Source organism: Lepidothrix coronata, unplaced genomic scaffold (assembly GCF_001604755.1).
Source record: "Lepidothrix coronata isolate B3197 unplaced genomic scaffold, Lepidothrix_coronata-1.0 Scaffold241, whole genome shotgun sequence".
NCBI lineage: Eukaryota > Metazoa > Chordata > Aves > Passeriformes > Pipridae > Lepidothrix > Lepidothrix coronata.
This window is the reverse complement of record NW_016690421.1, coordinates 465,580-480,115: the sequence shown is the minus strand read 5'-3', so window position 1 is coordinate 480,115 and position 14,536 is coordinate 465,580. Positions and strand designations below refer to the sequence as shown.

Below are 14,536 nucleotides of genomic sequence, written 5' to 3'. Positions count from 1 at the left end.
CAGAGTGAGATTCACTCTGCCATCTGATGGTATAGTGTAATGATAACTACTGTTAGGAAAACACGGATCAAAGCATATCACTAATAGCAAGCAACCTAGAAAATGGTTTGTACTCATTGGAGCAACACTTCGTTTCCTTTCATGCCCTTGGTTCCCATGAAGTGGAACTTTTCCAGCCCAGACACAGACTCGGTGAGGAAGTACAGAGTACAACTCTCCCTCTACTCATACTGCTTAGTGTGGCATGAGATGCTCCCTTATCTTAGTACAGTGGGGGTTCCCATGGCGTTATAGCACCCTTTCCTTCTTTCCGTTTTGATTAAAGACTGTATTTCAAAATCTCACAAACCTTGCTGGTTGAAGTGATGCACATGACAGCAGCAGATGCATAGTACTGTCGGCACATCAAGCAGATTGAAATTTAACACTGTGAAATATATTCAGGTGCTAATCAGAAACTTCAGGGGTGCTGAAGTTCAGTTAAACTGACCTGTGACTGTGAGTAATTGGCTTTGTAATTTTAATTGAAATTGGTAAGTCCAATTTTCTGGTCCTACTTCAATAAGTCAAAATTCACCCTAAAGTTACACAATTACTTCCACAATATGGAAGTAATTTCTGAGTTGTCAGTGACAGATACTTTCTTTTGATTTCACACTTGCTGAAGGTAGAACAGACCTTACCGTAGCTGTCATAAGCCTCTTCACTTGTTCCATGACCGTAGTCATAATATTCAGGCACACTGTAACAAATTCAGAAAGCCATGTCACTATTATCCTGGGTAACCAACTCAAAACAAAAACAGAGCGCAGCAAATGAAATGTATTTTAACTCTCTGACATGACAGTAAAGTCCAGTTAGTTTCAGGGATAGCAAGTGTTTAAAAACATGAAGAAAAATGTATCAGTGACAATAATGGCTATTATATAGTACATCACATTTCTTATCTACTGAGCATAAAACAAATTTGATCCGAAATATCTAAACCTAGGAGATGTGACAAAGACTGAGAGAAATTCTATTTGCAAAAATAAGGTCTGCAAAAAGACCATCCACTGTATCATTCAGTATTGTTAAACTGCCAAAAGAGGTGCTAATCTCATTTACCTGTAATTCCAAACATTTATGTATTATCAAACTCAGCACAGTTTGCTTTCACAAAGCTGACTGTATTGTATGGTGTGGAACCTGTAAATTACTTATATTTACCAAAAAAACTGACAGGTTTCCAGCTTTGATCCTGAAGAAGAAAGCATGATTCCACTGCCTGTAGAAAGAAACCTGATTCTCCACAGCCTTTTTCTTTACAGTTACTGGATATCCATGGAAAGTTTTTATACAGTAATCAATAAAACCCATATTGAAAGAAATGGGGTCAAGGACTGCAAAATCAGACTTATGAGTCTCAAACTCACTTTTTCATTGTTTTCAAAAATTATGTAAATAACATATTAAAACATTACCAAAATATGTTAGATAATAGTTACATCCTGATAATCAGCAATTCCCAGCTATTATGTGGAGTGGACATCCAGAAAATTCAATCTTTAAGACATAATTAAATGGAAATGGAATTATTCACACTTTCACTTTACTGCTATTATAATTTATAGTTTGCACTGTGGTTTTGGCACCTGATACCAAATTCAGGATCAGACTACTTTGGTTCTTGGGTACCAGGCAGACACAATAAGAATCAGTCTCTGCCCAGAAAAACTTGCAAACTCCACGAATTCTACTACATTGTACTTCTTTGATCTGCAGTGAACCAAAGAGAAAATGTGACACTTTCTCTGTGTTAGTTTTCAGTTGTTGTCACTTTTACTTCTTTTTTCTTGGACACTGTGTGAGATAGACTCACAAAATGAACAGAACCAGGCAATCAGCTCAATATTGCATTAATTATAACATTATTGCTCAGGTCATTTTCCATATTGGATTACTATTTTAAAAATATTAGTTTACCCTTGAGAGAGAAGCTTAGTTGACAGTGGAGTGCAAGTAGAAATATTTCACAAGTGCAATAGAGATAAACATGCAATCTGTAACAATTATTTTCTTAAACTAATTTTGACTTCTTTGTTCACAAACAGCCTGTAATCAGATTTTTAATTTCTTGAACTTAATAGCTATCTATATTATTCTTGGAATAATTTCTGAGAATAATGCATGCACTCTATCTCACTTGAGACCACTGATTGTGTGTATCTGATAACTGACAGTCAAGCTGTTTTGAATTGTGTCTGGCTAGGCACAACTCTCACAGTCAGTTTTCAGCTACAAATGTCTGTGGTGGTTTTTTGAACTGAAAATGCAACTATAATTGTTGTGCATTAATTTCGTTATTTAACCAGAAGTCATTCATGTGAGTGAATGAATTACACTGAAGTCAGTATCTCAGAGAGGTGAAATCCATTTGCTACAGTAGTTGCAGAAAGTGGCCATACAGATGACATGAAAGTAATACTTTTAAAGATTTTTCCCAAAGCCAACTGAGCTCTACAGAACACAATGACTGCAGAGCATTGACTTCCTGGATAATGAGAGTCATCTAGTTCCTTGAAAATTAATTATCCAAATTTATAAACCATCCTATTGAAATGGTGCAAGAAACATCTTCTATTTCTACAACATAATAGGCATTCTGTATTATTTTGCAATGATTTTAGTAGCCTGTTAAATGAAATTAAAGGATTATATAAGGTGAACTAAAGCACTGGTAGCATCAGGGTTAAATCATGTATCTAGTCATATATACAAGGTTTATGATTTAGACCTAAGAAATTATTGCAATGTTCAAAACAGAGAGATGACATACCACCCAGATCTGGCAGACAGACATATGAAAAGTCTAATTTAAGAAGCTGCATTTTGGTATACTGCCTGCTTTCCTGGGTAGAGAAGGGTGTTGGACTAGTGAGTGGTGTTAGAGGAGAAGGAACGCAAGAACTCTCATCTTTTGCCAGCAGATAAGAAGTTGATACTTCTTCACAATACATTTTTACAAACCAAAGCAGCTGCAACCAAAGGTCAGCTTTAAAAGGAGAGCATTTGGGACCCAGTCCAAAGGCCAGTAAGTTATCAACAACAGTGCTGCTTTCTGTAGTCACTGAGCAGGCCTTGAGCTGTTATCCATCAATATAACATCCAGCAGAATGCAAGACTTGCAACAGCAGGTAAAAAATTCATTGCTACGTTATTGTTGTTGTACATTTTTATTAGAGAAAATAAGGATGTGAGATAAAACTCCTGCAGTGAACATTTGGAACCAAAATACACTATCAACAGAATACTAAGTTAATACACACAACATTATAAAATAAGAGGCATTGCAACTGTAGAAAGGAAGTAACTTGTTATATACTGCATATTTGATGTCTGTGAGCACAATACTTACATTCCTGAAAACACATAATTCATAGCACAATACATGATTGTCATTTAAGTTCTCCAACTTTATTTGCCTCTGTAAGACATCTTTTTCATAGATTTGAGCCAAAATAGCATTTCAAATCCTCTGCCAACTCATATTAGAAAGTGTTTTGAAGAATACGTAAGTGAAGAAAACTTATTTCTTAGTATGAAATACCAGATTTAAACTCATATTTTGTGAGTCAGACTGCTTATCCATTAGTCTGCTCTATTTTAAACCTCTCCGAATATTCACTATAATCTATGACATGAATTTAGTTGTAAAAATTTTCCTCTGTTTTTTAGCAAAGTGAACAATGAGTGATGTTTATAAAAATGTGTGACAGATTATGGCTTTACAAACATAGTTGCTTTTTTTTTAATTCTTAAACTACAGAGAGATATAGTTCATTTGCATTATGGCCAACTGAGAAGGAAACAATCAGGAAATACATTCAGCATAAATAAAACTTGTTTATATAATTTTATAGTTCTCAGACTGTTCCTGGAAAATACAGTGATCATGAGCTCTAGAAACCTGTGACTCTCCTGGCAGTGCTAATTGGAAACAAAACACCATTATCTGTCATTAGCATTCATTACTTTCAAGCAACATAAAGTGTAATTTACTTAAGTACATGCACCCACCCGAAAGCAGGATGCAATACATTTTATAAAGCAGACAGGATTAACTCATTACCAACTTCTCAGCTTTTATGTGCACTGTACTTTAACAACAGGCTTCTGAAACAGAGATCTTGATATGCCATGACTTAGACTTGAGTAGCTTTCTATACGTAGCACTTGTGGAAAAACTGATATACACACGGGCATGTATCTCAAAAGTAGTTTAACTGGTTTTGTATCTGAGAAGCTCTGATCTCTATCTGCATCTCTATCTATATGAAACTTTTACAACAAAGATGTATGACTCTGTCCTAATTCCTATTCTGTGTGCAAGGAGATTAGTAATATGTATATGGTTAATCTTCATAATTGTAACCTATTTAGGCTTATTTTTTTTACTTTTTATTTAGGTTAATGTTTTTGAACCTGTTAATCTTAAAGATTTGGGATCAAAGTTTCTATAACTTTGTAATCTCTTCTTCTCATGCTGATAAAGCCAGATCAGTTTAAAAAAACAACAACAAAAAAAAGACCAAAAAAACCAACACAAGATGTTCCTTATTTGAGAGATAAGGGTCCATTTAAGTGCATTCCAACCTGAATTATCTAGGGCTATTATGATATGACAAAGGTCCAAGTAGAGAGACTGTATCTAAATAGAAACCTTAAAATCCAAGAGAGGCTTTTAACCTCTTGTTAAGTGGTACTTTTTCAAATTGACATTAGTTAAAGGAAAAGCAAATTCCAGTTTGATTCTGTCAGCACCCATAGGAAACCACACAGCTTTTTACTCAAAAGGCTGGACAGTGCTCTAAGGTGGTTTAGGCAGAGAACCACAAACAAAAGAGTTAAGATTGAAGCCACAAAACTGTGACTCTTGGGTCAGCAAGCCACCCAGGGGAAGTGTGATGTTCACCACTCAGAGGTCAGTGGGGTTAGGTACAGAAAATCATGACGTTAATAAATAGACTGCGTTAGCCTTTGACCAATCTCTTCCTGCAAGAAGCTGCTGGCAAAACACCCTGGGTTAACAACGTTACCATCTGGTTCCCTGGCTGCTCTTACAGCTGCAGTAATATAAGGCAGCAGAACATTGCAAGAACTAAAGAATTCAAGTACTTCTTGTTCCCTCATACTTTTTGATTGTGTGTGGGTTTTGTTTAGTTCTTCCTTTCTCTCCTTTTGTTCTTTGCTTTTACTTGGTGAAAGGTGCATGTAAGCTTTTATTCTCTAATTGTGGAGCACAAAATGTGGTTGTAGACATACAATGGACTTTCTAAAGCCAAAGCAGAAAGGTACAAGAAAGGGTTCACCTGCTTTAAAAACTGCTAATATGTGAATCTGTACAGGAGAAGTATGTTCTGTAGTCTATCCTGATATATCCTAAAAAACTGAAAGCCTTTGATTAAGACCTGTTGATCTAGACTTAACATATATATTTTCTTGTAAAAACATTTTTTCTTTCTTAATTGTCAGTGTGGAGTCGTGACGGCCGATAAAGATACAAGGAGTCAGTTATGTGCAGGAAAGATGTCTTCTCTTCTTCGTTTTATTTTATCATCTGCTTTTTTATACCCCTTGCTAGCAGCAAGCAGTATCCTTATTTTAGGTAAGCAAGCAACAGCGTTTTCATTGGCTAGGATCTATGGGCGATACATTTGGCAAAGCTCGAGGCCTTATTGCAGTTCCCACATCCTAGGCCCACCAACTTCACAGCCTGCCTTTGTTTTCTCCATTAGGGCTGCGTACTGAATTCCTTATCATCAAGGATACACCCAAAACTTTTCCCAGTCGATATCTCCATCCTTGGAGCTAATAGACCCTCTATTAACCCATCTAATGGTTGTACTTTTTAACTCGGAGAGTATATTTTAGTATAATACAGAAATCTTATTCGGAAATGTTTGGGAAAGATCTGGTCAATTTAGAAAAGAGCTTTTTGATCAACCTTGAAGTTATAACTCTGCCATTAGATAATAATCAGGCTTCTTTTGTGAAATAAATGAATTGGTCCAAACTAGAGATTCAGCTGATGCCAGTGAAGTTCTACAGTTCAGATTCATAATGAAACAGATTAAAAACTTCCACACTAACCTTTGATGAAGTAAAAATAACTTGAGATACTTCCATCTTTGTGTCGAAGTACTCAACAATATGAGAGGGAAACAATATTGCAGTTTAGGACTGGCACTCTTGAGGAGAGATTCCCAGCCATTGTCAGTTTGCAATCAGCATCTATACTTCAGACAGGTACAGATAAGTGAACCTTTATCACTCCTTAGAGATATATCCCAGTCATGGTTACCTTTAGACAACAGATTCTTGAGTCAAGCTAACACCTAGGATAACTCACAGGGATCCCTACAGTTGGGATTCAGTATTTTAGAGGGGGGACAACTCATTCTTTTTCACATTCTCAAATGGATCCTTTGAAGTCTTGGTCTCCTATATACAATTATCTCCCTCTTTCCTTACATAATTTCTGTTCAGTAATCTTTGGAGTTTCCAACTTTGAACATGGATAGCTGGTACAAATAGATATTCAGCTCCTATGTTAACAGGATCCTGTCTAATGTTACAGCAGTCATTTTACTTAAGACTGAGTTTGTAATGCTTCTCCCTCCCACAGAGAGAGAGGGAGCCAGCAGGATTTAACAGACAGCTGGCCATAAAAGAAAAGCTATTTACACAAAGCAGTATACTTCTGCTTGGAAGAGAGGTGAGCAAGACTTGCATTCACATGAATTGCAATACATGAATAAATTTTTAGAAAATAGTATTTCATAGTAGAAATGTATGAACAAAGAAATAATCCTTCCAGGAATCTGAAACTCACTGGAACATCTCTACCTAACAGAGCATTATATCTATAGGGAAGATGACAAATCTTTTGAACAAAGGAACTTCTCATAGGATTCAGCCTTAAATCACAAATACAGTCCTTTACTGAACACATCTTTAGAACTAATGGAATAATATGGTGAATATTTTGGACGATAGCCTCCCTTTCTCTGAAAGATCAAGTATGATTGTATCCAATATTTTTAACAGAAAAGAATGTCTCCATTACCAGATTCCTGGATTTATTTATTAGCTTACAACACGACTGAAGTTAAACTAGATTTCATCTGTCTCCAGCAATTCCATATGTTTGATTTCACGCTACTGCAAATCTGAATTAACAAATATAATAACTAATGAAGGCAGAATTATACAAGGATAGAAGTGGAGAGCCATCGTAATTGCAAGATGACTTTGAGTTCTGAACTTCTTGCAAAATACAAAATAGAAACCAATCTGCCATTTACTAGCACATGGCAGTTTTTCTTCATGCGTTCTACATTACTCTGTCATTTTCTCATAGACACAGAATTATGACCAAGTATTTCAGAATATAATACAAAATGTCTGCACACACAGTATTTGCAAAGGGAATGATGCAGAATTTTAGGAATTCTACCCAGTTTCAGAGGTAGAACTTTACTTCAGAGTAATGAAATTTGATTCCATTTTGCTCATTGAATCAAATAAATGAGAAATGGCATTAGAAAACAGTCTCTGATGATGAATGCCATAACTAGATTGCTGTGAAGATACATAAAATGTCATAATCTAGGCTTCCTGCCTTGATTGATTTCAACAGGTTGGAAATAAAATACAGGGAAATCATTTATGGACAAGCGGATATAAGCACAAAGACAAAATGAAATATGACAAAATATAAATACAATGCATAGTGTTTAAAAAGTAAGAGAGTGAGTAGTAGAAAAATAATAATAACTAATTTATTTTGCAATGAATTAGTGTAACTACTCTACCTATTGCAGCTTGGACTACATTTGTCTATATATTTTACTATCTAGTAATATTTTGATGGTGAGAGAGAATTGTGCAAACCTCTCATCATATTACCAAAAGATGAAACTATATGATAATTTACTAAATTAATTAATAATTATTCACATTCCCGTCTAACCATTATTCTTAAACTAAGGACAAAATTCTTTCATTTAAGTATGGATAGCTCTCAACTAATCTGCTGGAACATTTTACAAAGCAAGTAGTCAAAACCAGTGGGATCACTGGGTAGAGTCTACCAAAGAACATGTACGCCCAGTTGACCTATGTACTGCTGTCTTTACAAGTCTGTTATTTTACTTGCAGCACTGTTTTTGAAGAACTCATCTTCAGAAATAGATGTACATACAAATTCTTGGTATCTGGAGGTCAAGAAAGGGTAACTAGGATGAACTGAAGTTCAGGAAAATATACCCTGCTGATGCAAATAATTCCTGCAGATACAACTGGATAAAATATTCTTCCTAAATCACTTTGCAGCATGTCTTTGCACTGAAGTGATTGTACTGTAAGCCACATAAGTGACATGGACTGAATTGCGGTCCATGTTCTATTCCTGCATAGCAGATCAGAAATAAGTAAGTGATCCCTTAAGCTCCTGTACTAGCAGTCCACACTGCAAAAAAGGAAGCTGTAAACACAAGCTGTACAGTAGATAATATGAACTTTGAAAAGAAACTTTTTTCCCTGCTTATTCTTGTTTCTATTGCAAAGCCGATAACTTGTAATATATTCAGCTTCAATGGCTGAATATGCTTTTGAAATTTTCTGTGGGTATGAGTCCTTAGAAGAATGTGCATCAGAATTGTAAAGCCTGTTACTGGTTGAATTAATCGGTATTGCTATGAACATAGGATAACACTACATTAATATGGTCATAGCAGCTATCTGCCATAGCAGGAAAGTGGACACAGGCAGCGTTTTTTGCCTTTTATTTCTGTTACTAGTTTTGAAAAACTAGTAGGAGCCTAATTTGGATGTTGCACATGACAGCACAGCTATAGGTATGATAACTGTATCTTTTGAATTAAATATAATTCATTTAGATGAAAACTATCAGTCAACTTGAGTTTCTCTGTTACCTTTCCTTTTTCTCTTCTTCAGTTCTCTACGATAATTCCATTTGAGCAGTTATTTAACACACAAGGTTTAAAGTCTTCAGATCATGTAAAAAAGTAGAATTTATTTCAGACATATTAATGCCATCTTTCTTTATGTTAAGGTATAGATTCTGTACTATCATTGACTTCTTAGAAGGGAAGTTCAGAGATGACATGGCCTATAATATGCAATTCTGCATCAGAAACAGAAGTTTGGTAGTTTGCTCAGCAGATGCAAGATGGGTTTGCAGTGTGGGTTTGACAGAACAAAAAGAAGTCATTGGCCCAAAATGATCGGTGGACCAGCACAAAACGTGTAGCCACAGGACTGCTGCCTATCGCATGACATAAATTATTTGCAAGGCTAACAGTAAATATTTTGCCAAGAATTGCTTCAAGGCCCTAACACTGGGTTACTGCCATTAGTGATGCAGGGTCCAGGTATGCAAGAGAAATGCTCTTTACCTACATCATCTTGCAGTCATAGCAAGGGTGATGTTATGTCACGACAAGGCCTCTGTCGCTGTGGGATGGCATCTGTAACAGCAATGTTGTGCACTATTTTCACCTATTTTTAATACTGCATTATTTATTCTTCTTGTCAGTAAGTGATGGGCTTCCTGATATTTACAAGTCTATTTCCAGCCTAAGATGGGAGCCATAGACTCTTCTTTCTTTAGAAAGCACACATTCAGCAACTCATTTTGCTGCTGAATTATGTTTTTAACAAAAGCCACACAGAAAAAAGATAGAAGGAAAAGCCAAGCAACCAGATCTGGAAGCCATGTCATATCATCTAACTGTTCACAAAACCCAGAACTCATGTGTGAGCGTTCATGCCAGACACTGTGGAACAGGGAAATAATATCAAACTCAAATTTTAAGCTTCATCAGACAAACATCATTGGCTTCCTTTGCTCTTACCTGTCAGGCACCACTGTTTACACTACATACAGCTGGAAGATTTATATGCAAGTGGATTAAAGAGAACATGCCCTTCCTGGTTCATCCCGTGACTGGCCAGTAAGTCCCAGATTTCCTTAGTATCTCTTTTGGCTGTGAGACATAGTACCCTTGAAATGAAACTGTTCATGCTGGCAGAGACACAAAGGTCACTGGAAATGACTACAAATGTGGTAGCAGAGCTGATGATGGCTGTGCTGGCCATCACAGTTCTCAGGTAACTAATCAGCAACTGAACCCAGTTCTGTCAAATTATTCTGTTGGTTTTGGCTGAGGAGTTTTGCCAGACTTTGCATGTGGTACAGTCTGATCTCCTAACAACCTCTGAGTAACCAAAGAGGCTGATCTTCTAGATCTCCTCACAGAACTTTTCTCCTTTTCTCCTGGTGATCTAGTGAACTCAGCCCATGAATCCTGAACAATTGAAGTTCCCGCTAAGAAAATAAAAAAGTGTATTACATTTTGAAAACTTTAAAGGATTCTCCTACATTTTCCATGTTACAGCTGAGTTGGAAATTGACACTTCTACCATTTTGCATAGCATGTCTAGGATTTATATTTTTAAACAAAGTTGTCAGACTACAGGTTTGGGAGCTGGCAGAAAGGTTTTAAGTGCCCTCTGCCTGACTTTCAAGTGCATAGGGAGTAGTGTATGAAAATTACAACTACTGAGTATCTCTTAGTTTGTCTGGGCAGGCAGACACTCTTATCACTGAAAGCCATCTTCACAACTGCATGGATGGGAAAAGAAGAGAGAGGAAAAAGAGACTTTGTGGAGACTTCATGGAGAAATTCAAAGTACAGTGCAACACTGTGCATGGGAAGTATGTCAGATCTGCTGTCTTCTCCTGCCCACTGAAATGATTGTTTCCTTGCTCTATTTGGTATTGGACAAACTAATTACCTTAAAAACTGTACTTTGAATCACCATGAACAAATTTCTAAAATGAGTGGGGATTCTAAATGTCCTCAGTAAATGTGTAGTCTTTCATGGAGTCCTGTAAATGGTTATAGACACACCTGGGAAGGGCAGTTTGTTGTTCAGTTAAATCTCTGTCCTGAGGTTCCATCCTATGCTCTGGGTTGTCATTATGGGACAGGAAGACAAGGAGGAAAAAGATAGCTTTATAAATACATATTCTGCTACTTAAAGCAGGACATACTTCATGTAATATAGCCTGTATTTGTCACAGCCCATAAATCTCATTTCTAAAATGTCTCCCTAAACATAATAAGGTACAGGTGGCACTTACCATAGTCCTTTTCTCTTTCTTCAGGCTGCTTCTTGTGTCCATTTCAAAGTGTGCTTGAGGTGCCCCTTACCTCATTCAGCCATACAGACTTATGGGTTTCAGTGCAGCCTGATTCTGAGGCTCTGTCACAATCTCTTCCACAAGTGACCCCCATCCCACTATTTTTAGCCTAAAAATTGGACTGCTGTTTGAAGGACAGAGCTTTTTGTCTGGAGAAGTTCATTGGAGAAGTTCATTAGAGAAGGACCTATTCAAACACCATCCCTTGACCTTTAGTACAGATTTTTAGATAATTTTACATGAAAGTACAGCATCTGAATAGCCCTGGGGATTGAAATATATATGGGCAGAAAGACCCTGGTGAGCAAATGGGAAGTAGATACAAGAAGACAAAGGAAGACAAAGGCAGGGTAAGAGGTGGTGGTGGTGGGCTGCCCAAACACTATCTTCACTCTGTGCATGGGGTAAGTCGGGGAACATGGCATGATTTACTGTGTGCTCAGCTATAAAGCACACTGAATTCAGCTTGTGTTCAGACTGTGCCTCCCAACCCATGTGTTCATGACCCCACATACCAAGACATTCTTCTCTTTGAAGCAATGAAGAGAATAAGGCTCGGTCAATGCACACAGGCAGACAGTCAGACAAGAGTTTGCACTTGCTCTAAAAATTTCCACATTGGTTCCTTAATGAACCATAAAAAGCAATGGGCAGCTCTGCCCTTAACAAGAATAGAAACCTTGACGCTCTGCATTAAGCCACTAACTACAATTTTTTCTCATCTCATGCTTTAGAATGTCAGTCACTCCCTGCAGAGGGTAGTTATGATAATTTTCTGGCTAAGCATGGACATTGCCTACAAGATTTCGTTAATTTTTTTCCTGTAAATCACACACTGGATGAGATGAATAAGTATTTTGAAGAAGTACTACTTATCTTCTTTCTTAGGTTTGCACATGATATTACGTCTTGATCATATGACTGGAGTATACTATTAAACAAGATCTGAGACTTTGAGAAAACACTTTGATATACACATCTAACCATATATCTTGGTCATATTATTTCATTGTATTGTATTATTTTTGGCTCAGTAGGGAGGCATTTCTGTGAAGCTAAATGGCCAATAAGGTACAGAAATCCACATTGTTTATCTAATGGTCTATTTGTTCTTTAAATCTTTGAAGTGAGAAGTCTGTGGTTCTGAAAGTGCTCTTTTGAAATCAATAGCCTACTTGTGGCATTAAGTGCCACTCAACATGGATAAGTGTGACCACATGTCCTGTCATATATTTCAAAAGGAAATGTTTTAGCTGCAGATTTTAAACAGATTAGATATCCTGGAGGTAGCTCATGTTAGTAGAAAACATATCTGATGACTAAACTTAATAGCTGTTTAATTGAGTAGATTATGTGACTATAAATTTTCTTTCTTGAGTCAAATTATCAGTGCTAGTTCTAGCTGCATTATAATACACTCCTCATAAACTTGATATATTTGTCATTTAGTTGCCTGGAACATCAACTTGCAAAGAAATTACAGGTTAATTCAGATGATATAAAGCAATGTCATAGCAGAGAGATTTCCAACTAATTACTGTTTTTACTTCAGAGGCAGTATCTCCTGTGACAATTCACTCTTGAAGCAAAAGATGAGCTGAACTGTTTTCAAAAAAGTTGGAGTACATTTGACAACATGAATATCTACCTACACGATAACATGATGGCTGCAGCTATTAATGTATAATTACTTGAAAGTGTTGTTAACGTGTACTTGATGGGATTCACATTTAGGTGTGAGAAATCCTTTTAAATATACTTCACTGGTTATAAAAATACTTATAAAGTATTTTTTATCAGCTCCAGTACCACTCACTACAGCAGTTCTGGAGCTGAATGTAATTCTGACAGGCATTTTCATCAGCAAAGCATTCAACAAAAATAGATGGTTAAACAAAAAAGCGAGTGTAAGGTCCTCTGGTCTTTGGATTGCAGAACCCTGTATGTATACATCACTTTCTTGCCCAGTGAGAATCACATGAACTCAGTTAAAATCTGTGTCTTTTCTTGTCAAAATTTCATTTGCCTTTCCACAGTCTTATGAGTACTCTTAGCAACCCATAAAAGCACTTTCTGAATAAAAGTCTGAAGCACCCTTTTGTCCTCCAGCTTAACTGTGAAAAAGATGTCATTCCATATTTAGTAAACATGGACCAACTGTCAGATTAATGGATGAGTGCATGTGGTGTATGTGTATAAAAAAAGAGGTAATTTTTGTTGCCTCATTTTAGTGACATAATATAATATGTGAATGTGATTTTTTTCCCATTATTGCACATTGTAAGGACATAAAATAAATTTCCAAACTTATCAATTCTGAGAGTTGCTGAGAAAGTAACTGGCTGAAAACAGATAGTTTCAGCATTCTGGCATGTAATTCCCTTCTACAGTTTACCTTGATGGTGGATGCAACCAGAAGCAGGTATTTACCATCACAACTACTTTTTTTTAATTTCCTCCTGGTTTTTCTCAAATCATTGTAAAGGCAATAAATATGAGATGCCCCTGAACACTTCTCACCACTTAAGAACTGCAAAACCAAGTTCAGAATGACATCAGCTAGGAAAATAAAGTAATCGCTTGTAAAAAAATACACTTACTTTGCATCAATTTTAAAAACTATCTGCTTAAATTTTTGCTTCATTTGAATAACTCTGTATATAACATCTGACTGCCATTATTACTTTTTGACAGCTTTTTAAAGTACTGTGAGATTTTGTAAAATTTAATGTGGAAAATAAAACCGGAAATTTATATGAAAAACTAAGAGAGAAAAGTGTACTTTGAAAAAAATAATGTAAAAGTACAAATGCTTACCTTTGTGTTTGGGTAGCATAACTGTTATCATATGCCTCATAGCTTGGATCATCATATTCACCCCCATACCCATCATCGTATCCCTGAGGGAAAAACAGAACACAGCTTAGAAGAGTGATAAATCAAAGGATATTATCAAGCTGTGAAAATAACTTGCATCAACATATGCATGGTGTGTTTGCTCAGTATTGTGTAAAATATGTGGCTGATTGAAGAGAATTATGAATTGTGAGGCACAACCTGTACAGTGCAAGGGTAAAGAAATCAGTTACTCGTTTAAGAACTCAGCTTATTCACTGATAAACTGTGGTGCATTGTCCAAACCACAGTGCTCCAGTGGGATCTGTGTAGAATACTGATGAATGATAATAAAAATAATAATCTCCTGGCAGTCTGTTATATAAATAGTTCCATAAATACGTATAGGTGAAAGGAACAAATGGCAGG

At 36.3% G+C, this 14,536-nt stretch overlaps 1 protein-coding gene across 27 annotated transcripts in view; it reads right to left on the bottom strand.

Annotated features, from left to right (window-relative positions):
- Nucleotides 1–14,536, bottom strand: part of KHDRBS2 (KH RNA binding domain containing, signal transduction associated 2) — a 366,714-nt gene that overhangs the window by 49,711 nt on the left and 302,467 nt on the right. For 25 of the 27 annotated variants that reach the window (XR_001877975.1, XR_001877992.1, XR_001877982.1 and 22 more), the window contains 2 exons: nucleotides 14,090–14,172; nucleotides 684–742 (listed from right to left, as the gene is read on the bottom strand). Coding sequence is in view for 2 of the 27 variants with exons in the window: in XM_017834826.1 (XP_017690315.1) it covers nucleotides 684–742; nucleotides 14,090–14,172 (142 nt within the window). In the remaining 25 variants the exon portion in view is untranslated. Of the gene's footprint in view, nucleotides 1–678; nucleotides 743–14,089; nucleotides 14,173–14,536 lie in introns of all 27 variants that reach the window. The other 2 variants (XR_001877994.1, XM_017834828.1) reach the window with 1 other exon arrangement.